Source organism: Neodiprion pinetum, chromosome 2 (assembly GCF_021155775.2).
Source record: "Neodiprion pinetum isolate iyNeoPine1 chromosome 2, iyNeoPine1.2, whole genome shotgun sequence".
Taxonomy (NCBI): Eukaryota; Metazoa; Arthropoda; class Insecta; order Hymenoptera; family Diprionidae; genus Neodiprion; species Neodiprion pinetum.
In genome coordinates this window covers 23,100,331-23,124,933 of record NC_060233.1, presented here as the reverse complement: position 1 = coordinate 23,124,933, position 24,603 = coordinate 23,100,331, and the positions used below count along the sequence as shown (strand labels likewise).

At 35.9% G+C, this 24,603-nt stretch overlaps 1 protein-coding gene and 2 long non-coding RNA genes across 6 annotated transcripts; 2 read left to right on the top strand and 1 right to left on the bottom strand.

Annotated features, from left to right (window-relative positions):
* Positions 1-2,980: 2,980 nt before the first annotated feature.
* On the bottom strand, positions 2,981-14,238 carry LOC124212667 (THAP domain-containing protein 1-like). Its single transcript, XM_069133593.1, has 6 exons — positions 13,895-14,238; positions 13,448-13,631; positions 13,014-13,338; positions 8,378-12,641; positions 3,512-3,564; positions 2,981-3,433 (listed from the first exon to the last, which is right to left on the bottom strand). Exons 1-4 carry the CDS (start codon positions 13,963-13,965, stop codon positions 12,580-12,582), a joined length of 642 nt encoding a protein of 213 aa, XP_068989694.1. The 5' UTR covers positions 13,966-14,238; the 3' UTR covers positions 2,981-3,433; positions 3,512-3,564; positions 8,378-12,579.
* Positions 3,554-10,886, top strand: LOC138190450 (uncharacterized). Of its 4 annotated transcripts, none has more exons than XR_011176423.1 (5): positions 3,554-4,325; positions 4,920-5,033; positions 5,150-5,270; positions 5,334-5,472; positions 5,707-10,886. It is a non-coding gene; the product is annotated as an uncharacterized lncRNA (long non-coding RNA). The 4 variants fall into 4 exon arrangements; XR_011176422.1 differs by having other exon boundaries at positions 5,334-5,835; positions 5,928-10,886; XR_011176424.1 differs by having other exon boundaries at positions 5,355-10,886.
* An 8,917-nt stretch (positions 14,239-23,155) lies between the features above and the next one.
* On the top strand, positions 23,156-24,066 carry LOC138190451 (uncharacterized). Its single transcript, XR_011176425.1, has 2 exons — positions 23,156-23,708; positions 23,778-24,066. It is a non-coding gene; the product is annotated as an uncharacterized lncRNA (long non-coding RNA).
* The last annotated feature ends 537 nt before the right edge of the window (positions 24,067-24,603 follow it).

The following is a 24,603-nucleotide window of genomic DNA, read 5'->3' as shown; positions in this document are numbered from 1 at the left end:
TAATTCTATCTGGATATCTAACTATCGTCGCAGTTAGAAGGAGATTTTCACCTTAGTTCTAAGTTACGACTTAGTCGAAGCAATTTTCAGTAAAAATACCGAGACGAGGGTGCCTTACATCTGACATGTGAGAAACAAATATTTGGTGGAATTGACATCAGGTTCAAATTAAAGAAAAGAACATACCAATTACAGTCTTCACTTGTATCTATTGTAAGATATATGCAGTACTTTATGTGAGATGAATGAGTTATAAAGTCTAGACATTTTTCTCGTTTTCGATTTTGATATCTTGTCGGAAATTTTCTGCGAAAATAGTTTTTGAATTAACCACTATTACATACTTTCTTTGGATGTCCTTTGTTTTTTATATTTCAAAGAAATTTTAATTATTGTTTTATTCCTATTATTTATATTTAAATTCAAGTTGATGACCCTTTGGAAAATTTACTCGGAGCATACATGCTCATTCTTGAAATCTTCGCACATATTTCCTGTTGTAAGTGTCATCGAGCTTATGAATTTTTGCAGTTTTTAATCCTGTGACAAATTGAAAAACCATGAAATATCTAACAATCGTAATCATGGCAATCGTGAAATGAAAACTGCCATAGGCATGTCGAGACAAAATATAGTACAAAACATCTCTTTGGCGTTAATATAAATAGTTGAGGGAAAAATATAATCAGTGATACCATTTTTAAATTGAAACTTACTTCTCAGAGCCTGGCGGTCTGAACTGATCTTTTTCGTGAATTTGCCATATCTAAGGTAGATCTACCGGCTTCTATTATCTTACAAATTACGCCATCATTTAAATTAGTTATGGCATATTCGTTACATGTGATCGAATTGATCTAAATAAACACCAAATTTTAAACTACAGAGTATATCAAGTATTAAAAACTTCCGGCTACGACTTAGTTAAAGTCGAGTTTTAGTAACAAATTGAACAATTGAATGGATTCAAAATTACAATAATGAATTCATTTTATTTTTTTATTGGCCACGAGTGGTAAAGCGACCGCAGATAATGCATCTACAGTAAGTTTTCAAATACGTTACACTCTATCAGCGATTGCAATTTTTCATACATATATATATATACTATATACAGTCTCCTTCATAATTTATCCAAAGTGTACCGTACCGTCAGTGATATTCTGAGTGTAATGACGTATGTACTACACGTTATGATAGTCCTTATTTAGGGTATCGACGAATTTTTCCCGCACCGCCCTCCAAATTGACTTCAAATAATTCTAAAACAATTCGCTAATTAGTTTCTGATATTCATCTCAACTCCTTGCCGTGCCCCTTTTTTCGCCATAAGAATAACATACTAATATGATCACTTTACACTCATTTTTTCTTCAGCAATTTCCGTGGGGAAATCTGGGTCGAACGGGGAAGTATCAAGTATGTAATTAGTAATTAGCTTGTGTTGAGGATATTTATCTAATTGCACGAACACGGATCACCTGCAACCCAATATGTGTACTGTAATAGTGTGAAATCTAGTTGATAATTTAATTAATCATCCCACCCGGAAGTTTTGGCAAATATTTCTGTGGCAGTCATTTTGTTTTCGTGACAAAGTGTCAACAAGTTTTGCGTCTGGTCTTCGTCAATAAAGATCGTGAAAAATTCGGCTGCCAATTTTACTAAATAGGATCCCTCCTCTATTCTCGTGTCTACGGTGAGTGAAAAGGACTAATACGTGTCCATAAGATCCAATCATACCCGCTTCTATTCGCATTTCGCTTTTTGCATACACACGTACACCTAATTTGGACAGAATTTGAAGTTATGAAAATTGAGCTTAACGTGAAATCACACTTCAGCTGCAGATATCTACCTGTTATTCTCTTTGCATTGACATATCTAACGAGTGCCCAAAATCAGCCCAAAGCCAAAGTAAATATTAATACATAATGTGTCTAACATTGGCCATATTGATTGCATGTCAACGTTTAAATCCGTTTGGCAAATATCATAAAATCAATCTCTTCATGATCGATATTGTAAAACTAAATTCTTGAGACATCATTTCACGCAACCCATTTTTACCAAGGAATAATTTTCATACATCAAATATTTGATAAATAGTTTTTCATCTCCGAGAATTTAGCATCCATAATATTGCAAACAAAAATGGATGTGGTTGACTTTCAAACATGTTCGAAAGTGTGATATTTATGAAGCTAAAGTTCGTAACGTTGACGTAACGAAGATGGGGCCGGGGGGGAGGGGGGGGTTACTGTTTAGCAAGTTTCTAATGACTTTGAAGTAATTAGGATTTCAAAGTATGAATACATTTTGCTTTATTATGATTTACTGAATTTCAGACATTGCTGCAATTGTGAAATAATGATTTTCCGAAACGTTAATCTTGACGCAACAACGTTACTAACTTACAATTAAATATTTAGGTTTCGCGTATCTACATGCAGATTTATTGCAGAGGTGACATGGCGATATGTTGATTTTCCGAAGTTTCGCTGCTACTGCTGCTGGTGCTATTGCCACTACTAATGGGTCTCTGTAACTGACCGCCCTGAACAAGTCCAGAGTCTGTTAGGCCGCTGCAAATATGTTTGTCAGTGCCGTCCGCTGCAGCGTCCTTGTAAATGCAGAGACTGCAAAGCGTTGCTCCGTTGTAGGAAGGAAAATTCACGAGACCGTTGCTCATGGCGAAATTTCTGAAATAAAAACACCCAGTTGAGTAAATTCTACTTTTTATATCATCGACTTATTCGCAACGTCTGCAAATCTGCCCTCAGATAATGTTTGAGTATATGAATTATTACATTGTTTATTAGGAAATTCATCTTCTCATTCACTCTTAGTACTCAATAAAATGAACTGTAGTGTACAATGATCTTAGAAAGTTCCTGAAGTGTTGCTCGACTTCTGTTTCTGAGGCTAAATTTGGTCTGTTATGTATTTTGTGTAGATATGGAGCTTTTTTTGGGATTGATTGGGATTTGCAATTAGAGTTTTGTGCAAAAATTCAATTGAAATCAATTCCTATCAAACTTGGTGATAAGAAATGGGGAACAAATCCAATATTATTGATCATATTACACATAATTCACCAAATTTTGGTATACAGCTTCTTTTTTGCGATTTGAAAATTGAACTATTAGGTTTGAGTCCCATAAAAATAAATCTTTATTTATTCATTTATTATGCATGGGTAATGCCTTTTTACAAAGATATAATAGTCAAGAAATTACCCTGACATACACAGTGAATGACTGAAGAATTATGACAAGTAGCACAAAATGGGTGCAATAATAGCATGCCAATCTAGATAATTCGAAACTAAAAAGTGCATCTCGCGCCAGCCGTTTGAAATCTGAGATGGATGTTGGAGTAAGATTGAGCCAATGCGCATTGTTGTTTGGCAACATGCTTAAGCGATCTGTAACTGATCGTGATCGATGATTTACGTCACTCTTATGCATTCTAATGCTAAGAATATTATGATTAACGTGCAGAAGCCTACTTGGAGAAGATAAGTTTAGCCTTTTCGCTAATCCCGCAGCATCCACCAGGTTCCTCAAAATTTCAAATAAGTAGAACAAATCCCGGTAAGCCTTAAAGTACTTTGGGGAGCGAATATCGCTTGTCTCCTAATAATCCTGCAACGCAACGTCCTAATAATTATAGTAAAAACGGTGCATAGAGGAGAAGCCAAAACTAAATGCTACACTGTAAAAAATAAGGGTTAATTTAACCGTCACATGGGTAGGTAATTTTTCATCATTCAACTGTAAATCAGTTTTACCTCCCCACTGGTCTTTTACAATCGATCGTCTACCCATACAGACATTTTTTACTACCCAAGTTATACGTAATTTTCGCATACAGACAGATAAATTTTGGTGCCGAACTGTAAATTCAGCATTTGGGTATGCGTTTTGGCTAAACGTACCCAAAGTGGTAAAATTATCTATCTGCATCACCGATAAAATAATGTGTGCGACGCGCATACCGACTGAAATTCGGCAAAACTTAGGCGTTCGCGAACGATCTTTTCGGTAGATAAATTAAATGGATGTGATTTTCGTTACGAAATTTACAGCAGTTGTATTCTGGCAACATAATAATTCAGATTCAAGTTTAGTTTCAAGTGAGAATGTGAAAAATTTTCTGTGACCACCCAAGTTATGCTGAGTTTTGCGTAGTCTGAGATGGCGCTTCCATCGCAGACGGGAGATACGCAAGAAGCGTTTAGACACGCTTCCGCGTTGTGTGTGCGGTTAAGTAGGTGGAGTGGATCAAGTGGAATTTTTTGCATTTTTCATCAGAGAATAAAGGTATGTGATATCAATTGACATTGCGTTTGGGGTTTGGGGTACGAGTAGCAACGCATGTTTTGGTGTAGATGGTGGAGTTTGCTTCTATTTCACGTATGTAGTTCTCAAACTAACTTTTTAAGGTTAGGTTCGAAGGTACTTGCTTCAGCCTGATCGTCGAGTTCTTCTCTTTTTTCAAATTTTTTTTCTTTTATACTGATCAGAGTATTGTTTCCAAGTTACAGCTATCAAGTATAATATTTACTCATTGATTGATGACTGTGTTTTGTTATTGATTGTCAAATTGTTTTGTTGCCATTTTTTTGTAAATATATTTATCAACTTTTACGCTTGTTCGTTGTCACTTTTCAGTATATAATTTCACCCAACCCATCAATTGATTTATTAAATTACTGCGATTATCTTATAACCTTCAGATCAGAACTGGACTAATCTCTTCAAATAATTACTTGTTTTTTTTTTCAACATGATTTTCTCCATAATTTATATTGTAGATTCAAATGAACTAAGAAGTGATAGAGACAAATAATAATATGTAGTATAAATTTATACGTATTTTAAATTTTGCAAATCCAAATAATTTCATGGACAAAGGTTCGTGGGCAAGAATACGGATCCATCTGGCGAAATGAGTTTTGCGATTGTCTCATCGGACCGCACCCTCTGATTGAGTGAAATCATTTTACTATGATTTATTGAAGGACCTTAGTAAGTACATAGACCAGGCAGATGCGTTATTCGTCTGTCTCCCTAACCAAAGGTTTCGGCAGATTTTCATAGTTTGCATTAAAACGCTTGACTCTGAGTTTCTAAATATTCCCTAGGTTGCCATGCTATGCCGACAATGATTCGTAATCTTGCACGTTGCACTTCCTTTGAACCGTTCCAGCTTACTGCGCTGACCATTGACTCTTATCTTTCAAACCACGCCTTCGTTTAAGCCAAGTAAGTACTAAGCTCCAAACTAAAAAATTAATAATATGACATTCATCCCAATGGTCTATTTAGATATCCATGATTTTCTGAAAGCTTCTGTTTCGATCAGACTTAAGCTAACTATGCTAAGCCACAACTCATCTTCTGCTTGAATGACTCACAAGCACGTACCATCTCTCCGGCTCATCAATTTGAACAGGACTTTTATGAGGTAATCTCCCAGGCTACAACTTGCAGTCAGTTATACCATATACATTATAATGGGCCTTGGTACTCCCAGCGAGCCTCAAGTTATAGTATTATGAAGCGGCAGATGAATGAACATTTGGCAGGGGCGACAATACTTTATACTCCTTTTTGGGATTGAGTCTGTCATTATATTCTGCTATTATGGTATCACATAATTGAAATAAGAGTGAGCATGCTAAAAAATTACATTTCATAGGTATAGAATACCTGTATGATAACCAAAATACATTATCGAAGGCTATGCGATAGTCAAAATAATGAAAGTGCAAGAGAATGGTAAAATAGCAAATCAAGAAGTTGGTGGCCTGCTTGAATTCTTCCAAAGGTCAGAGATTTTCATTTTTATTCGGTCATTCGACAGGAAAATTCCCATCAAGAAGATTGTCAGATTCAAAATTGTATATCCTCTATGAATAGGGCTATCTACAACATCAAGGGAGATGAAACTACAAAGAGTAGTAGCAGGGTGGAAAGAAGAAAGTCAGCAAAAGGAGTGTTGTTCAAAAATCCACCAATGATTTCTCCACAATTCAAAACGTTAATGCGGGATTTTGATAATTATCGGAGCTTGTGGGGTATTTAGATTATAGGGTATTTTGAGCATATAAATGTATATACTCAACAACTACCAAATAAATATAGCATTCATATAGTTTACGTCCTAGGTTAAGCATGTAAATCTGTACCTAAACACTACCGAAGAAAAATATCATAAGTTTGAAATAAATGTATCATTTGCTATCACTAATTCATTTCTAATGCCATAAATTTGTTGATGCGGGTAGTTCAAATCACCTATCACGCAGATTGAATTTACCTACACGGGTTGTAAAATCCACTCTGTTCACCTCGGAGTTATTTTTACCCTTCAACGAGGATAATCTTGATTTATGTCCCCACATACTACGTAAATTTATCGACCCAAAAAAAAAATAAAACTACATACCCATGGGTAGGCATATTTCTCTACCCAGACTAGGTAACAAGGCGTTGCACCACCCACACGGGTAAATTTACCCTCAAAATTTTTTACAGTGTAGATGTTGCAGAAATCGGTGTTGGATAGACTTTATTTCCTTCCCTACTAATAGATATACTACATCAAAAATTATATAATCAACTATTATAGTGAATGTCATGAATTTTGATCTAGTATATCTGATGATTTGTACGTTTGTAATTTATTATGTGATTTCTTTCATATTTTATCGAATTTACAAAATAAATCATGTCATCAATTACAGACTGAATTCTTTCAAGACATTTTACGATTTAACACCGATTTATAACATTTTCAGTATACTAGAATGCAAATCCTAATTCGGTAACTTAATTAACGAAGCGTAAGTAAGGTTCGACCTAACCAACATCCCTAACGGTAGCTAATGCAATACTTACAATTAGAATGGAAATAACTGTTCAGACGACAGAAAGTAATTACCCTGCACTTTTTCACATTGAAAGGCAAACCATTTGCTCGCACCAGTACTCGATAATATTTAAATCGACCTGCAACATCATGGAATCCGCCGTAGTCCTAAAGTCTCCACACATTTTCAAGTCATCCGCATAGAGCAACACTTTGGAGTGTTCGACAACCGGACAAACGTCCCTAACTATTACATTAAAAAAATACAGTGCCACATTGCGTACCTTGCGGAGTCTCTAATGGCGCCTCATATTCGTTAGAATTATTACAACCTATTTTAACCATAAGGGTGAAGTTGGTAAGGTTACAGTAACAATGCATGTTGAGGAAAAATTGTTATTTCGCACATTTGGGATTGTTTGAATTTTAGTAAACCACGATAAACAAAAAATACTGATATGTTTCGAAAAGTCAACCCCTTGAAAGTCATTACGATATTGCACAATAGTGATTTTTTCCTCTGACGTTTCGTTATGTTAACGTTACTAACTTCAGTCTCGTTTTTAACCCGGTATTTGTGTCCCATAAGATAGAATTTGACCTATTCCAACGAGCATCCAGCAATGCCATGAACTTATATTTTAGCTTACAATATACCGTGATTTACTACATCGACTTCATGTTGGGGTAAATCCCATCAACCTGTTCATTTTCATCAAACACTCAAACGATATCTTCCACATTACAGGGTCTGTCCGGAAAGTAGTTTGACTGAACTTTTTCCGCCCAGACAGCGACGGAGGGAGACCTTTTCGCGTGGGTCGGGTTGTGGGGAGTTTTAACTAACAATAAGCAGTGCACCGGTCCCCAATCGCCTTAGAGTTTTTGGAGTGTAGGTCGATTTTAAGGCGAACTCGAGTCAAGGTGCCTCGTCACGGTCTCTTAAATGGCCTGGATCGAGCCGTGGTGCCGTTCTTTCGGGACCTGTTTAAGTCGGGGGAAGAGAAAGAAGCGGGGGGGGGCTTTTGATCACTTCATGGGTTACACTTGCGGTTTTAGCGAATTCGAAGCAAAACTTTGTTGCGAAGCGTGACGATTTCTCATTTTTTCAAATTAACATAATATAGCTTAAAATCCAGATGGCATATGGAAAAAGTTCCTATACAAAAGTTTCACGTCTTTGTATGAATTTTCTAAAAATAATTTTGCGCTATTTTTGTGCATCGTTAAAGTATAGTTTTGATGAAAAATCTTCGAGAATCTTCTGTAACAAAATAGTGCGATAATCGAATTGGCTCAAATTTTTACACAACATATCCTCCAATACCAATGATTGTATAAGTTTGGTAGTGGGCGGAAAAGTAGTTCAAAAGTTACGAGTAATAGTTTACATAGAACTGTGAAATTTCTCATCCATACGTACTATAATGTGACGGTACGAATGTTGAAATTTATACACTCGGCATTACGATACGTAACACAATCGTTGAATTCTTACCTTGGATGAATATGTTTAAAAAATATTGTCCGGCAGTACGAAACTCACATATCATGTCAGGAATCGTAATAAATGATGACTGAGGTTATAAACAACACGCGTAACAATTGAAGATCGCGCTCGAGTGTGCAGCGGTGCTACACGCAGGGTAAGCAAATAGCTAGCCACATTGCGCAGTTTGAACCGAATTCTCACCACTATGTGAATATCTGTTGATATATCTTCGAAACAACTGCAGGAGGCGAAAAAATATTGATTATTTTCGTTTCTGCTGGGTTTCATGATACCGCATCTTTTTTCCTTGAAACTACATTCAAAAATAAAATCCTCTCTTAAGACAAAATGGTCTTATCGTTGCAACTACGGAGGGTAGAGGTAAGAACGATTATCTCTATGTATAGAAAGTGTTTATAAAATAGAGTACAATTGAGATGGTGTTACTATGACGAAAGTTCCACATTTAAAAGAAAGTGTTAATCAGAATGAACCCTGATGGCTTACTAGCGCCATTTTGGTGACTTGTTGAACCACTATTTGTCGCTTTATAGTGGACACTTTTTCAGTTCAAAACCATATGAGATACTACTTCTTACTTTTACCCTCCATAGCTGCAACATGTAATGTTTTCAGAAAGCAAGGCTTTACTGTTTGAAGAACCCATAAAACGTTCTGGACGTTCATAAGTGTCACCTTGGGTGGGCGTACTTCATCTTCAAATGATTTGGTCAATCGCAAAACGGATACTTCAGACTAATCAATGGGAAAACTAGTCTTTAAGAAGCATTTAGACCACTGGAATATAATAATATTGGAACGATCACTCGCATGGCTAGCTGTACTGCTGGCTTTTCGAAGAAAGAGAGAGAGAAAGAGAGAAATAGCTTGGAGGCGAAGTGCTATCTCTCTCGCATCAGTAGTCTTTCAAAAATCTTATACCAGCTTATACACCCTTTTCGTAAGCGTTTACTTTATGTTTGTATTATGATGTATATAACTTGTATGCATACTTGCGATTTAAGAAGTGGTAGTTTGGTGTGTTTTTCAATATATCCAAAGACCCTGACTCATTAGAACTGAAATGAATCGGGAATAATATACCTGAGCATAACTAGGAGGAAATACGTATTGAATTATTCATTAAAAGCGTAGAAGTATATCTGTTGATGTTATACGAATTTATAAATTGTAAATATAAATAATTTGAAAAAATGTCGGTATAAGTGTTGTAAAACAAGTAGGGTTCAGTTGTCACCCAAAATAATTCAAGTTTGTATACCTTTGGCGTTTTTTGAAGCGTTTAGGTTTGTAAAAAACTCATATTATCGTGACTGTTTTTGCCTTTTGTTAATTAAAGGCGATAAAATAATTAAATTTAAAGGATAGGTCTTAGTTGCTGAAAAAAAAGGGTCGAGTTTGTCGATCTGAAAAACACCCTGAACATCTAAGTTTTGGATCTGACTCGGGTGGTTGGTTAACTGGTTAGAGCTACCTTCATCCTCAGAATAGGGTATGAAACCATATCTGGACGTGCCTAGCTTGACTTTCCTTACGATTTTTTTACAACATCAGACCAGGGATAATTAACCTGATCAATATCACGAAATGAAAGATTCTGTCTAGCAAACAGATACGTTTAAGAAAGGTTTTAATATAAAACGACAATTGTAACACTGATACAAAATATAACATAAAATAAATCAAAAATAAAGTTTCACAAAAAAGATTGAAACATAAAAATAAAGGAAATAAATTCTAAAGAATTTATAGGTTCTGCTCCTGAATTAGTAAATTTTATAAAATTTTATCAAACAAGTTTTTCAAATTATACTATTTGGTGCTGTGCGCGAAAAGTTTAAGTTTTAATTCGGTGTTTGAATTATTTCGTGCTTTAGGAGAATATTTTAAGTTTATCAAACAGAAGGGAGTTCTAAGATGCCGGCTCTGCCGACTCTATATTCGCTCAAGTGTTGAAAAGCAAAATGCCTAAATTTTCCAAGTCCCGAAAATGACTAAATATGAAGGGTAAGAATTCTCGACCTCGTGTGTAATCTCTTATTGAATCTTGGTGAGCCGTCAATTATATATAAACGTATTTTTTGTTAACGTTTCGGCCCGGATATAGGCCCTCCTCAGAACGATTTATTTATTTAACTGTCAAGAACAAAATAAGATTTTTTATAAAAAAAGTACAATCAGACATTAAATACTGTAGGTGTAATACTCTTAAGGCTATTGTATATTATGGGTTAGTGAGTACAATTTCGATTAATTGAAAAAAAATAGGCTTAGAGAGTAATTTACCTTTTTATAGTAAGGGGACTAAGATACAGTCGAATTCATAAAATACAATTTGTCGAGACAACGTTCTTCAAGTAACGGTAGTCATTGTCAGCTCCTCCGGTTGTTTAAAGTGTAGGAGTTACAAATTTGAGGTAATTAATTAAAAAGATTAAAAAAACTATGTATCTTCACTGTCTATAGGTCAATGTAATAAAAAGGTTTTAAAGAAGGTTTTTATAGCAGTTAAATTAGTTTACTCAATGTCCAAGAAAGTGGTACTGGGATCTTTATGACTCTGTTCTCTATGTCTAACAATAGTTTTGTTGAACCGGTTGGGTCAACTAGTGAATAACGACTGATGGGAGAAACAAACATGACCCAGAGTGAAGGTGAACCAGATATAAACATATGTACATAAAAAACAAAAAAATTATGTAAATAAAACTGTGCCATGGGGACAATAATTTTATGTGTATAGTTAAGGTTAAACAATATGTGATATGTGGTCGGGGATTAGCGGTTTGTAAATATTACTAAGATGTTCAACATCTTGTCTAAGGTTAACGGAATTAGTGTGTCCTACAATATTGCACATTTCTAGTAATAACCTTTTATAATAATTAGGTTCTTCACAAAGGATGTTTGTATTGTCGTAGCTAAAAGTATGTTGTTTATTGGTCACATGTTTTGTTAGAGCAGTGTGACGTTCTTCATTCTCATGTACATTGCGTTGATGTTCTTTGATTCTGGTGTTTAGGTGGCGGCCAGTTTGTCCGATATAAACTTGATTGCAATCATTGCACGGTATTTTGTACACAACATTGGATCGTTTGCCCATGGGGATCCTATCTTTTCCCGAATCAAAGATTATTTGTAAGTTTTTTGATTTTTTTCCTACAAACTTGACATTGTGTTTGGTAAATAGACGGTTCAGTGACTCAAAGAGACCAGATACGCATGGGATGGGAATAAATGTAGTGGCAGGTCTATTGTCGTCTGCGGAAGCAGAGTCAATGTTATTGTCAAGTAAGTTGTGGATATGGGAGCGTCTCTTACTTATATGTTTATGTAATAGGCCGTGAGGATAATCATTCCATCTTAATATATTATATATGAGTGACAGATTTTTTTCATGGAATTCTGTACTTAAAAGTTTGATGGCTCGGTCAACAAGATTAATTAAAGATGGTGCCTATTTTGTAGGACATCGGGTGGCGGGAATTAAAATTCAAATATCTTTGAGACCAGGTTTTTACTGGTTTAATTTTAAAATTCTACTCACTAACCCATAATATGCAATAACCTTAAGAGTATTACACCTACAGTATTTAATGTCTGTTGTACTTTTCTTATAAAAAATCTTATTTTGTTCTTGACAGTTAAATAAATAAATCGTTCTGAGGAGGGCCCATATCCGGGCCGAAACGTTAACAAAAAATACGTTTATATATAATTGACCGCTCACCAAGATTCAATAATAGAAAATGACTAAATGTAGCTACAGCCTTGCAATGAAAACTGCTCAGTTCTGACGTAGTGAGACAGTGGAGCTGCCAATCCGCTGAAGTGTGCCCTGCTGCATCCCTATTTATGCTAAGGCTTCTGCTGGCCACGGTACCCCGCAGCTGCTCGCATCATTTGCGCGTCCGTCCGTGAATTACTTTTAATTGTGTGCTTGCAAACTCCTGCTGTCTCTGTCTGTTGTCTAGCCGACTCTGTTACTCGTCGCTTAGGCATCTTCAGAATATTCGACTAGCCTTCACGGTCAATTACTCATATGACCATCAACTGTCATCGTTGATTGCACTACCAGATCGATATCTTTGCTATAAGATTCTTATCGTTTGCACAATTTAGCAGCATTAAAAATATTATACAATTTGTTGTATAATAGTTTGTTGCCAATATTTGGAATAGACTATTCATTGTTTGTTAATCCGCTTCTGTGCTATCATCTGCTTCATTGATTGTACTTTCGTCATACCTAAAAGAAACAAATTTCAGTTACTTATTCTAATATATATAATAAATATAATAATATTATATTACTTATTCAGCATCTTATCGATACTTTCGGTTTTTAGATATTGAAAGATATTATTTATAAAACCGAAATAGATAACATAATCTTGCAATCACTGTCTCAATGTGCAAGTATGAGGTAAGTTAAGTTTAGATCTATCAAAATCATAAGCTCGTAGCGAGTAAGAGAGTAAAAGTAAATTTTTTCATCTGTGGGGTATATTTTCTGCTATTTTCACCTCTCATATTATTGTGAATCTCATTTTTTAGTACTTCTCAATCAGATTCGTTAATTTAAAAAAAAAATTTTTTTCAAGAGTGTCTGAAGATTCACCTGTTTTTTTCAGATGTGTTACCAAGTCCTGGAATCTTTGAATCCTTTTTTTTTTATACCTCAATCGATCTTGCAGAAGTTTTATTTTACGGACTAGTTCTTGTTCGCGATTACTTGGTCCACTGAGTCGTGTACAAGTTTGTACAGACACGCTTAGTCCACTAAGTTGTGAACAAGTTTGTACTGCCGTGCCGCAAAACATTTTGTTGGACTTTTTATCATCTTCTTCACTTTGTTCATATTTTATTGGTGGTGATGGTGAAGTATCATATTGGAAGCTGTAGTTTGGTAGGTTACTCATCTGAGGAACAGCACTCTTAGGTACCTGGTTTTAGTACAAAAATAATTTTAGGAAATTTCTTTAAACAAAGTGAATATTATAGCAATCATAAATTTTTACTTCTTTCACAAATAAACTAAAAATAAAACCATACATTGTCATGAAATATGCTGGGTACTGCATTCTTTTTTAATGTTCTTCTGGCAGTGTGTTTGTGTTCCACATAATCCTCCGGGAAAAAGTGGTATGAACAAATGTATGAATACTTGGATATAGTTTTATATCCAGGCCCACTGTTGAGCCATAATTTTTTAAGCTTTTCGTTGTTATATGGGAAACTAAAACCAGATACATAATTATTAATTATAGATAAAGGTTGTGGCGCAAAACGCAGCATACAAAGTTTACAGCCACACGTACAGGACTTGCTTGGCAAAGATTTACTTGTGAAGAAGCAATACATATTTCCAAGGCATTTCTATTTTCTTGATATTTCAATTTTTCACTGTCGCTACCCTGTTTCCCTTAGCTGCGACTGCGAACGTGGGCTTCATTTGAAGGTTATAATTGATACAGTCGCATTAGAAATAATGATACTTACACGAAGAATGAGTAGCTGCAGACAGTGTCCGAAGAGTTTTTACACCCTTTAATGCAGCAAACCCTCACCATTTTTTGCTGTAAAGTTATTTAGTTAAATAGATGTATATAGCGATTCAGAGCAATTGACGTGAACGGCGTAAACAAACTTCACAGTTGACTGCATGAAACAAGATGTGAATCAGTGAATCAGCGTTATAATTTTGCTTATTAGTAGACTGGTCTCACGCATGCGCAGTAGCTGGTAGAAAGAGACAATCTTCCTCCCGAATTATCTCTTTCGCCGGAATCCCCACCACCACAGTGGTCGTTTTATTATATTTCAGTGTAATAGACAGACTTTTTATCAGCCGCTACGGTGCCCGTTTCAGGTATCGTCAGTCACTGAAATGACTCATGAATATCCAGTCCATTAATATCAATGTGACTATAAGTAAAAGCTGAAATCTTATCGAAAACGCTACCAACGATATTAGTGTCGATTGTCATAGTTCCATAGTTACGATGCCAGGTAGCGCAACGCTACCTAGAGCGGCTGTCTCTACGACGCGAAACCAAAGAGGCGGCAGACAGAGGTTTTCACTAACGTTACGCTGGACGCCGAACGTTTGTTATATTCATAGATTTCTATACATAGCCATAGAAAATCTGTGGTTATATTATACCGTTTTCTATATAATAATAAAGTGCTTTTATTGTGATTGAAAACAACGTGCATCGATTTCAATTTTCCACATCGATAGTGTTCGTGAGTTTTTTGGTGTTCTCATCGGACTTAGCTTCCAATTTACTACGTAAATTTGTTGTGACGGCACAAAGATTTTCTCTAGAAATCTTTCTCCGACCCATTGGTCAGAGGGGCAGGGCTATTCAATTACAGGTGAAGTGACAAGCGATTACAAGATTTCAATAATTTCACTCAATTTCATGCGGCTCAGATCGATTTCAAATTATGTCAATTTCTAAGATATTCAGAGATTATGCCGAAATTCCCCCGTGATTTCAACCGAAATCATACGCATTCCGATCAAATGTTAAATGATGAAGTGAACAGCCTCTCGAATTGGTCCTTATTCGCTGGACCACAGCACTTCTTACAGTTGCTATAATATGCAAGACGACCAGCTCTGCAAATATGCGTGCACACATTACAGTAAAAGCCGCATCCGATACACTGATTGTGAGCTGCATCAGCAATAACGATAGGCCGTTTGTTGAGATACAAAAAACGCTTAATGCTTTGTAATGGCTGCATCATCGTATTGAGCACTCAAATGAGCAAACACCGGAGTCACAATAACCAAATTCAAATAACAGGTTATGCGGACACGTGGAGACGATACAGCATGTGAATGGGCCCCAATGGATAAACACCACTGTCCACCGTACGATGTATGTTAAAAATGCATAAGAAAATCCATAGATTCTAAGAAATCGATGGAACAGTAGTCACGAGACAAAAAACGACGAAAAATACAATAAATTTATAAGACCTTTGCCTAGAACCAAATGCAATCCACAATGCAACTTATGGCATATTATACCTGTGGAATTTTTGACAAATTATTGGACGAGAAGCTGAAAGTTACAAACAGATCTTTAATTTATTCGTGGTGTAGCATTATTTCTATGTAGATAAGAGACCGAAGTCGCAGTTTATCGTTATTACATTAGATCTCTAAAAATGTCGTTATATTTCGGGAAGGCACGCTATATTTTTATTTTTTTATTTTTCGTAATGCATTAACGGCCCAATTAGGCAATGTAGATAAACTTTAAACGTTCGGTTTATAACGGAGCTAATGATATGGTAGAATACAGAACTCCACCAGCAGACCAACTTCGATAAGTAGTACCCTATGCGTGTAATTCACCTAGCATCTGTACTTTCCTGGCTTGTAGTGCTTTTTTTGTTTTCAGTATAATCTACATACCCAACAATCGGAAAAGAATAGAAACGGATTGAGAATTTCAATACGATCTATTCCGATTTCTTTATCGAAACGGATGTGTTTCGTATTCTTTGAAAAGAATTAATTCGGATAGAAAGAATTGAATCGGATTGATAATTGCCATCCCTCATTCTAAATAAATAATTGAAACGAACAAGCTATTAGAGGTGGCATTGTCGCGAATATGACGGGATAGGAAAGAACAGATAAAATCGAATAGAAACTAATAATCAGATTAAAACGAACAGTGTCTCATTGGCATAACTCATGCTTAATTCGGAAACTTAAAGAAATGGGATTCATAACTCTGCTAATCGTTCCGTTTCTATTCTTTTCCGATTGCTGGGTAGTGCATTTTATATTACTTGAGTTTCTACTTTTCATCACATATATGAGTTATGTACATGTATTTCTAATCTCACAATCAGTGAATCTTCACGTTTTTGGACCTTTGGTATATGAAAAACGGATTTTTACGAATATTTTGGACTCTGTCTGTCCCGACAAACTCTCGTGATGATCTCGAAACTGCTTCAAGAAAAATATAAACTGAAAAAATATGTAATTTACGCGACTTTACGTTCAAACGCTGGATATAAAAAATTGTCAAGTCTCATGGAAAAAATAGAGTATGAACGATAAAAAATTTGGTCATGCTTGACGGCACTTTCAGTAATTGGATTGAATGGTAAAGTGATGGAAAGTCTAGCGAAATAGACTAATTTTACGGCTTATTTTTATTTACTGTTTTCGCTGGAACAATGTGTCAACTCATAAACACCGACGAATAAATCGATACTTGTTATTTGTTTCAATGCAATTACTGGCAAGAGGGTCGCTAGTACTGGGGGGAGATAATTATACGGCGGAAAATAATACGGTAGTAACTCTACTATGTATATCAATGTAGAAGTCGTATGGAAAAACATGACTATAATGAGAGCCACTTGGTAGTCTGCTAATTGAGATCTAGATAAATTGCCCACATTCAAAAAGTAAGAGCCACGCTTTAAAAATGAGATAATTATTCAGTGAATGTAAGCGACCCAAGTAAGTAACTGTAACTGAAGTTTTTGGATCAGCAATGAGCCGAGTACAAGACATTCATGAAAAAACCTCAGGACTAGAGCCTGATGAAATTTTTCAAGAGCTTTGACCGAAACTGACAGTTGGGATGTATTTTTGATGTTAGGGTCTATACAAAAACCCAGATAAAGGGATTATTAATTGTAATTAAGGCGCCTCTGGTCTGGCTTATAAATATCCATTTCGTAACGTCGTAAGCACTTACAGCGTTTTGAACCAAGGCCGCTGATTTCATTGGCCTGTTCTGTTAGATCCGACCAATGAAATCATTTACAAGTCGAAACAAACTTCTTGTGGACCATGAACGGGGGCTCCTGTCACCTGAAAATTTCATTGTCGAATCGTGTCATATTTACGGAAAGCTAACCGATGGTTTAGGAATAGCTTTTCCCAGATTACGTGTGTGCTTTTATACGTCTCTGTTTCTCTGTCGGACGTGAAAGAAATTCTGAAATCGTAGAAGCGGTGAATATTCAACAAGTCAGCAGTTCCCATCGAGCATGTTTGATGTCACGTGTTTTATTTATTTCATCATTATTCATTATAAACATTATCAACGATCTACGTTAGCAATGACTGAGATAGGGACGTGCACTTTTATTCAAGCTACGATTTCAAAATTTTCCTAGTCAGATTCGAACCTCTGTTCTTCGCCGCTTCTGATGTCCCGAAATATATCTTATGCCATATACGCTCATCGCATTCAGAAATAATCAGTTCAAAGATTAGTTTAAAAGGTAAATGCTACTTATACCCTATGTAGGTAACATATAAAAATATTAAAAATGTAACGAAATTTAAAGGTACTTCCATCATTCGTTTTTTATCTGTTTCAAATAATAGGATAATACGGCTTTGTATGTATCACTTACCACGTGGTGACATAACCTCTAATTCACTTCGTTTCTTCCTGCCATTGTAAATTGTTTATATTGTATTGCTTAATCTTAAGTTAACGTAGATTGCTGTGATAACTTGTTACAATTTGACAACTTTATGATTTGTTAGTTGAAATCTATTTTCCCCTAAAATATGCAAAATTGCATCGTTACAATTTTCTTATATGCTCTCATGAAGATCGATCCCATGCATTCGCCGAAACGTTAGCCGCAAAATATATCGTTTTTGACCGTCTGCACCCGGGAAGTTTTATTCCTCTTCATTATATAGGTTACGGATCTTGTCTGACAATGATGCTAACAACAAATACTAGTCAGTCCTCCGAAAGCCTTGATGAGGCCTTTGAATTTCAATCCAAAAACTTTTTTATACAAATTTTTTTAACAAATTTTTTATTGAAATGTTACGACCGACGTCTGCCACACGTCTTCTCCATCTTCTTCGACCACCTCCTGCCTCTACCTGCTAATTCTTCCACATTTCTCATAGTAACGTTATAGTCTCCATCCTGTCCTCCTCCTTTTATCCAGCCTCACGCCACTCGCTATCGCTCTTATTCTGCTAATTCTATTCCCCACTATTCTGAACACTCGCACCTTTCGCACACTCATATTCTTTGCACCAAGATACTTATATTCCATCCTCTATCAAGCATATTTCAATTCCAACCTTCATCTAATCAACTTCTATTCCAACGTTCGTATAATCGATATCAACTCCAACTTCCAAGTTCAACCGCAGTTCCAACCTAAATAATCATTTCACCTATTCCTAATCCACTTCGCCTAGTTATGCAAATACTGTGCAACCCCAATGAACCGGGGGGTCGGGACCGAGAAGTCCACGGATAACTGAAACCACGATCAATCCGAATTAAATTACGTCACTACTTTTTATTTTGACTAGTAAAATTCCAATTTCATCACATGAAGTTAATGAATATTACACACTAATATATAAAGCTATCTGGTATCTTCCCGATATTGCGTTAATACTTTATTCTCGTTTTTTAAAATAATTAGGTAATTTGGTTTGTTTTTGGTCTCTCCTTTTGTTCTCTTCTATCACATGACTCATTTTTCTGAGATATAAGTAGTCGATTGAACTGCTGCCTGCTTGCTGTTCGAAATAGTCATATTGCTGCTCGGTCGCACACGGGAGGCGCAGAGATGCACGGTTAATTCGCTCCCCGGATAACCCGACCCCGGTTAATCGGGGTTATACTGTACATACTTCACAGTTCTAATAAAGCCGTTATTCAACCAAAAGGTATACCTTCTCCATCTCATTATCACTCCTTACATCATTCCCGGATCGATGACAGCGATGAGACCGGACCTAAATTACCCAAATAACATCTTGGGTGGGTATGGAGGTGATTCGATAACCGCTCTTCGGATCAACCCCCTTCTATTCCGTGACAGAAAAATGAAATTTTTTGTTCATAATCGTATATGTTTAAAGACATTTTTTTTCACATATGAGCTACGAGCTCGAACCCGTAAAGGTGTTTTCAAACCAAAAATTTTTTTCTATCTGTTACAAGTTGCCAGGAGATGCGCCACTGCAAAAGCTCTCGGGTTCGGAGTCGTTCGCTACTTGTATGCACCATACCACCATTTTGTTATTAATTTCAATGGAAAAATTCTAAACTGTTCACGAAACTATAAGTAATGAAACCCGGAAACTCAAATTGCTCTGAGTGTTTTCATTTTCTTTAGAAAAAAATTCCTAATAACAGGTATGATCCTAGAGCGTCTAAGCTGGAACCCCCCTCCTAAACTAATGCTTGCCACGACTTATGCCTCGGTTAAAAGAATTATTGCCCATAGTAGTATTCACATAAAGTGCAAAATTTGGAAGAATAAGAAAATTTCCACGTGTTTATTACAGAAAATGTTAAGCCCGAAACTTTTGTAAGATACCTCTTACTACACTACCCATTGTATACAACGTTATTACATTAATAATTGTATTCTGCACCCTAATTTACGAAATGGCGCTAATAAAAAGAAAGAAACACGCCAAACTCAGAGTTCGGCTAATGGTTTATGGTTGTTGGGGATGGGAGCTGGCGAGTTGTACCAAGAACGTGATAACATAGAGCAAAACGCAATGTAATCATTTGCGCAAACCAATTCTGAAGCCTAGTTAAAAGGTACATTGCGTGCAGGTGCGATGTCGGCAGCATTACCCACATTGTGTTATACATCGTGCTAATTGTATTGTAGGGGTATGTCTGAGAAATCTTCGCTAGTCATAATTCATTTGTGGTTTTTTTCTATCTTCATTATCTGCCTCTATTCCTGTTATTGCAGCCTCATTATGGCGATTTACAGGATAAGTTTGCGACACCCTCAACTGCACAAATGCTGCACAGGAGGAGCCAACATTATACTTAAATATGTACTATAAAAGATCTTGTAAATATGCCGCCGTTGCTGAAAATTTCAAAAAGTACTCTTTAGTTGCAGGGCTATGAATTAGCAAGTTACGCTGCCTAAAAAAATTTTAAAGCGCCATTATGTATGGAATTAGTCGTTTTAATTGCAGTTACTCCACTTTTGCGATTATGGTTATTTTATTATGCAATTACAGGTTACGCAGTGGGTCCCGTATTTCCCTGAAAGTACCCTATTTTTTTTTTTCTTCCCCTATAAGCACTCTAAAACTGAAAGATTCCTCTAAACCTACCCTAAAGTAATCGATTGCATCTTAAAATCCCCCTATTTTCTCAGTCAGTTGTTTTTTTTTATCAATTAAAGTAGACTGAAAAAATTAAATCATAAAGCCTGCGAACAATGTTTATACTTCCAACTCAATTCATGACAAATAAATGATACATTGACTGTCAAAACTCTCTTATATTTCACAGAACCATCAATATGATGGTCTAATTGACTAGTGTATGTAGTTATCCACAAAATACGTGCGCTCATTCCAAATTATTTTGTTCCTATTCGTTTATTTGGAAATATAAACATTGTTACCAAGCACAAAAACTTGAAGTTTCCAGTTCATTTTAGTGTATGAAGAAAAAGTAGTTAAATAACTTCAAATGAAAATCTCAATGTATTTTACATTAAAAATTTCACCCCCGCCCCTCACCGGTACAGTAAATATTATCCGAAACTTTTTATATACATATTTGTGGGGTGCAATCGAAAAAATTTCAACACGGCGAAAATAATGAACACCCTCGTGCGGATCTAATTTTACTCTATTCGGTCAGACTATGGAAAAATATTAGAACTCTAATACCAAGGTATTTTCACAAAATTTTCCCCTATTTCCCCGAAAATTACCTGGTTTGAGCACTCTGAAGCCTGCAATTATGTTATGGTGATAAGGTTCCCAGGAAATTTTATTTGTAACGTCGAGAATTCATTTTCAATAATTTTAACCAGAATGAGGCGTATTATGTTATGGCTATTCGGCATTGAAAATCTTATACTGATTTCTGGTATGGTTTTTGCTGCTGTTACAATTTTCGGAATACCTACAAGATTATTTATTTGTTCATAATCATCGCTGAACATCGGGTTCAGAGGATATACATAAACATCGAAGTACCTGTTGAAGGGGGGGGGGGGGGGGGGGTTAAGCTCGGACGCTCTAAAATTATACGTAATTTTAGGAAATTTTTTTGAAAGAAAATTAAACCACTCAGAGCAATTTGAGTTTCAGGGCTTTATTGCTTAAAGTTTCGATATTATTTTAGAATTTTTTCATTGAAATTAACAACAAAATGGTGGCATGGCGCATATAAGTAGCGAAAGACTCCGAATTCGAAGGCTTTTGGGGTGGCGGAACTCCTACCATCATTGTTCAACTTTTAACAGATAGAAAAAATTTGGGTTTGATCTCGTAGCCGAAATGGTAAAAAAAAAAAAATTTCGAATATATACGATTATGAACAAAAAATTGTTTAAAAAATTTGTATGACAAAATTTTGGGATTGAAATTCAAAAATATATATACTGTCAATACTATCACTTTTTACGGATAAATTACGGTTAAGTTTTCGGTATCCCGAAATACCGAACCCCTTATTTTACCAGAGTCATAAAATCCATTCGTAGCATACATATGTCACGAACAGCTCTGTTTAGATATTATATGTTCTGCAGTCTATGGGTGATGATCCTCGGGTACGGAATTCAGGATCCAAATCAAATCATATAATTATATTGTCATTTCTTCATAAGTTGCTGAATCCTCAAAATAATTTATTGATTTCGGACCGCCGTTGAGACACTTAGAATTTCGTTTCAATGCAACGATTATTTTTGCTAACTTTAACACACTACCAAGTATATATAGTACTTCAAATTCAACTGTCTGTGTGTGTATATTCTATGACGTGCAATACCAGATAAAAAAGAATCGCTTTCATCTCTCGTTCGAGTCTCATTTAAGAGGATGCTGTTGTCAGTCGTTACCAACCAAGTATAACATTACTCATTTTGGCTATTATCATTCAGTGCCGGTGCATCGTTGACCAGAAAGAGCCACTGCTAGAGCGATTCTACATGCAACGCTGAACACAAACATATTTTAAAAATTGTTTCGTGCAGCAATAATGCAAGAAAGTGTGTTCCTGTACTTGAATTACTATTAAATACTGGAACACATTTTGTAGCGTTATTTTGGCATGAAACGACCGAGGCTTTTGGATATTTTTGTTCAAAATTGCCAGTAGAATGGCTTCATCCGTGGTATTTTCACATCCGTCGTGCGTAGACTTATGACGGACGTCAATTTTTTTTAAAAGTTATATGAGTGATAAAACTTCATGTTACATGGTTTTTGGGGTCCCTAATTACGAATCTGGACTCAGAATTAAAAAATTCAAAATGGTGGGTCCAACACGGCGAACAAACAATAATAAGAAGGATAATTTGGTAAGAATTCCGTCAAATTTGACAAGTGTATAATAAGTTTGTGAAAAAATTGGCATTCGGATTTTCATGGTAGATTAGCAGAAAATCCTTTTTTTTCGTGAAAATGTACAAATTTCAACCATTTGTTTACATGTACTATTTTTGCCAAATATAAATAAATGTTGTATTTATTTTTTTTTTGCACTTAGAAATATTTCAGGGATCATGTGGACCCTAAAATCTCGGCAGTCGTTACTAAAAAAGTAATTTAATAAATAAAAAGCTGGGAAAAAAAAGTGGGATGCTGAGCGTCCCAGCGTGAATTAAAGAGTTGAGGTAACGAAAAACAAATGTTGCTTTTAATATTTATCTACACAATACAGTTTAGATAGTAATAATAACAGCAACTGAATTCCGTCGTTTTTTCGGAACCAGCCTTCCGCAAATGTCGCCGATCCCTTGTAATAACGGTAGGTACTTATCGTCAGACACGATTGCACAAAATTAAAATATAAGAATATGAAGAATCACGATCAAACACGGGTGGTTAAATGCTGTCTAACGAGACGTGCGGAAAGAGCTGGAAAAGAATGAAACACCGCCTGTGGGAAGTTCGGGGCAGGAAAGGTGAGGGGACAGAGGGGGTGGAAACACAATGACGCGACGAAGTTATATCCCGGATCTCGCCAACGTCTCGCGTGGGAAACGCCGAATGTTACCAATATTGCGCTGAGGGAGGCGCTGCAGGGGTGCCGAGGCTCGAATCACGGCCGTGGCATCGCTAACTACCCTGAGTTTATTCAGCGTTTATCGCGAGCTTATCGGGTGCTTACAGAGAGCTCGACTCGGACAAAATCAAATCAGGTGCACATTGGTTGAATATAGTTTACGTGGCATTAGCGAGTCTCGGGCGTCGCTAAATACCGTCAACTACCGGATTACACGCATCGAGTATTCTTCCAGGCCCGCCGATGACTGTAATGCCTCTGTAGATGTATGTACCCTCGACTTTTCTCCTCTCGTCTCCCCTAGTTCTAGTGCTTATCCAATCATTCTATTATAGGTATAATCACATGTATCTTCGTTCGTTCATAAGTAGAACGCCTCTGTGCCGTAAGAAGAATTATAATGGATGATTCAGCTGCACTATACCTACAATGTTATTGGATAGGAAACCTAACTTCACTCATCAACGGTGGGCCATACCTTAGTCGAAGTCGATAGTATTCTATAGATATTGCCTCAGTAATGCTCCCATGAAATCTTGTTACAGTAAAAATTTCTCACGTTTTCGAATAATTTTTTGTGTATATTATGTAACATGCTTATAATAATAAATAAATGATTTTTAACCGACGTTTTTTTTTATAACTTTTCATTACCTTTTCTGCTTCCAAGTTTTCCAGGTTTTCACAAAATTATTTAAAAAATCGCAATTCCAGAGACGAAATATATTTTTCCACAAGTTTTACAAAAATGACTTCTCTTCTACTATCGTATGGTTTTCTGAGATATGTATTCTGATAATAAATTGAAGTTGTTAAAAATAATATACTTCATCAAAAATTTTCAAAACTTCTCGCAGCAATGATAAGCCAAAAATATCATGTAATGAAGAAAAAAAAAATTTAAAACAACACAAGCGAGGTCGTAAACAAATGTTCATCTTACTCAAAATACCCTTAGAATCAATTCTATTTTGCTATGCATAAAATTTAATAAAACCTATTTCACGTTGGAATTACGGTACTGCAGCCATATGGCAGACCTAGTTTCACAGTGCTTCAATTTAATAATTAATTTTCGACTTATTTCAAAAACTAGCGTGATATACGACAGATCGTGAAGAATTATGAAAATAAAATCTGAGAAAAAGGAATTATACGTAG

Excerpts from the sequence above, each read along its gene's own strand:
- LOC124212667 (XM_069133593.1), bottom strand. The coding sequence starts at position 13,965 with ATGGTGAGGGTTTGCTGCATTAAAGGGTGTAAAAACTCTTCGGACACT. Across the intron at positions 13,632-13,894 it reads TGCAGCTACTCATTCTTCGT|TTTCCCATATAACAACGAAA; the intron begins GTAAGTATCATT and ends ATCTGGTTTTAG. Across the intron at positions 13,339-13,447 it reads CCAGCATATTTCATGACAAT|GTACCTAAGAGTGCTGTTCC; the intron begins GTATGGTTTTAT and ends TACTAAAACCAG.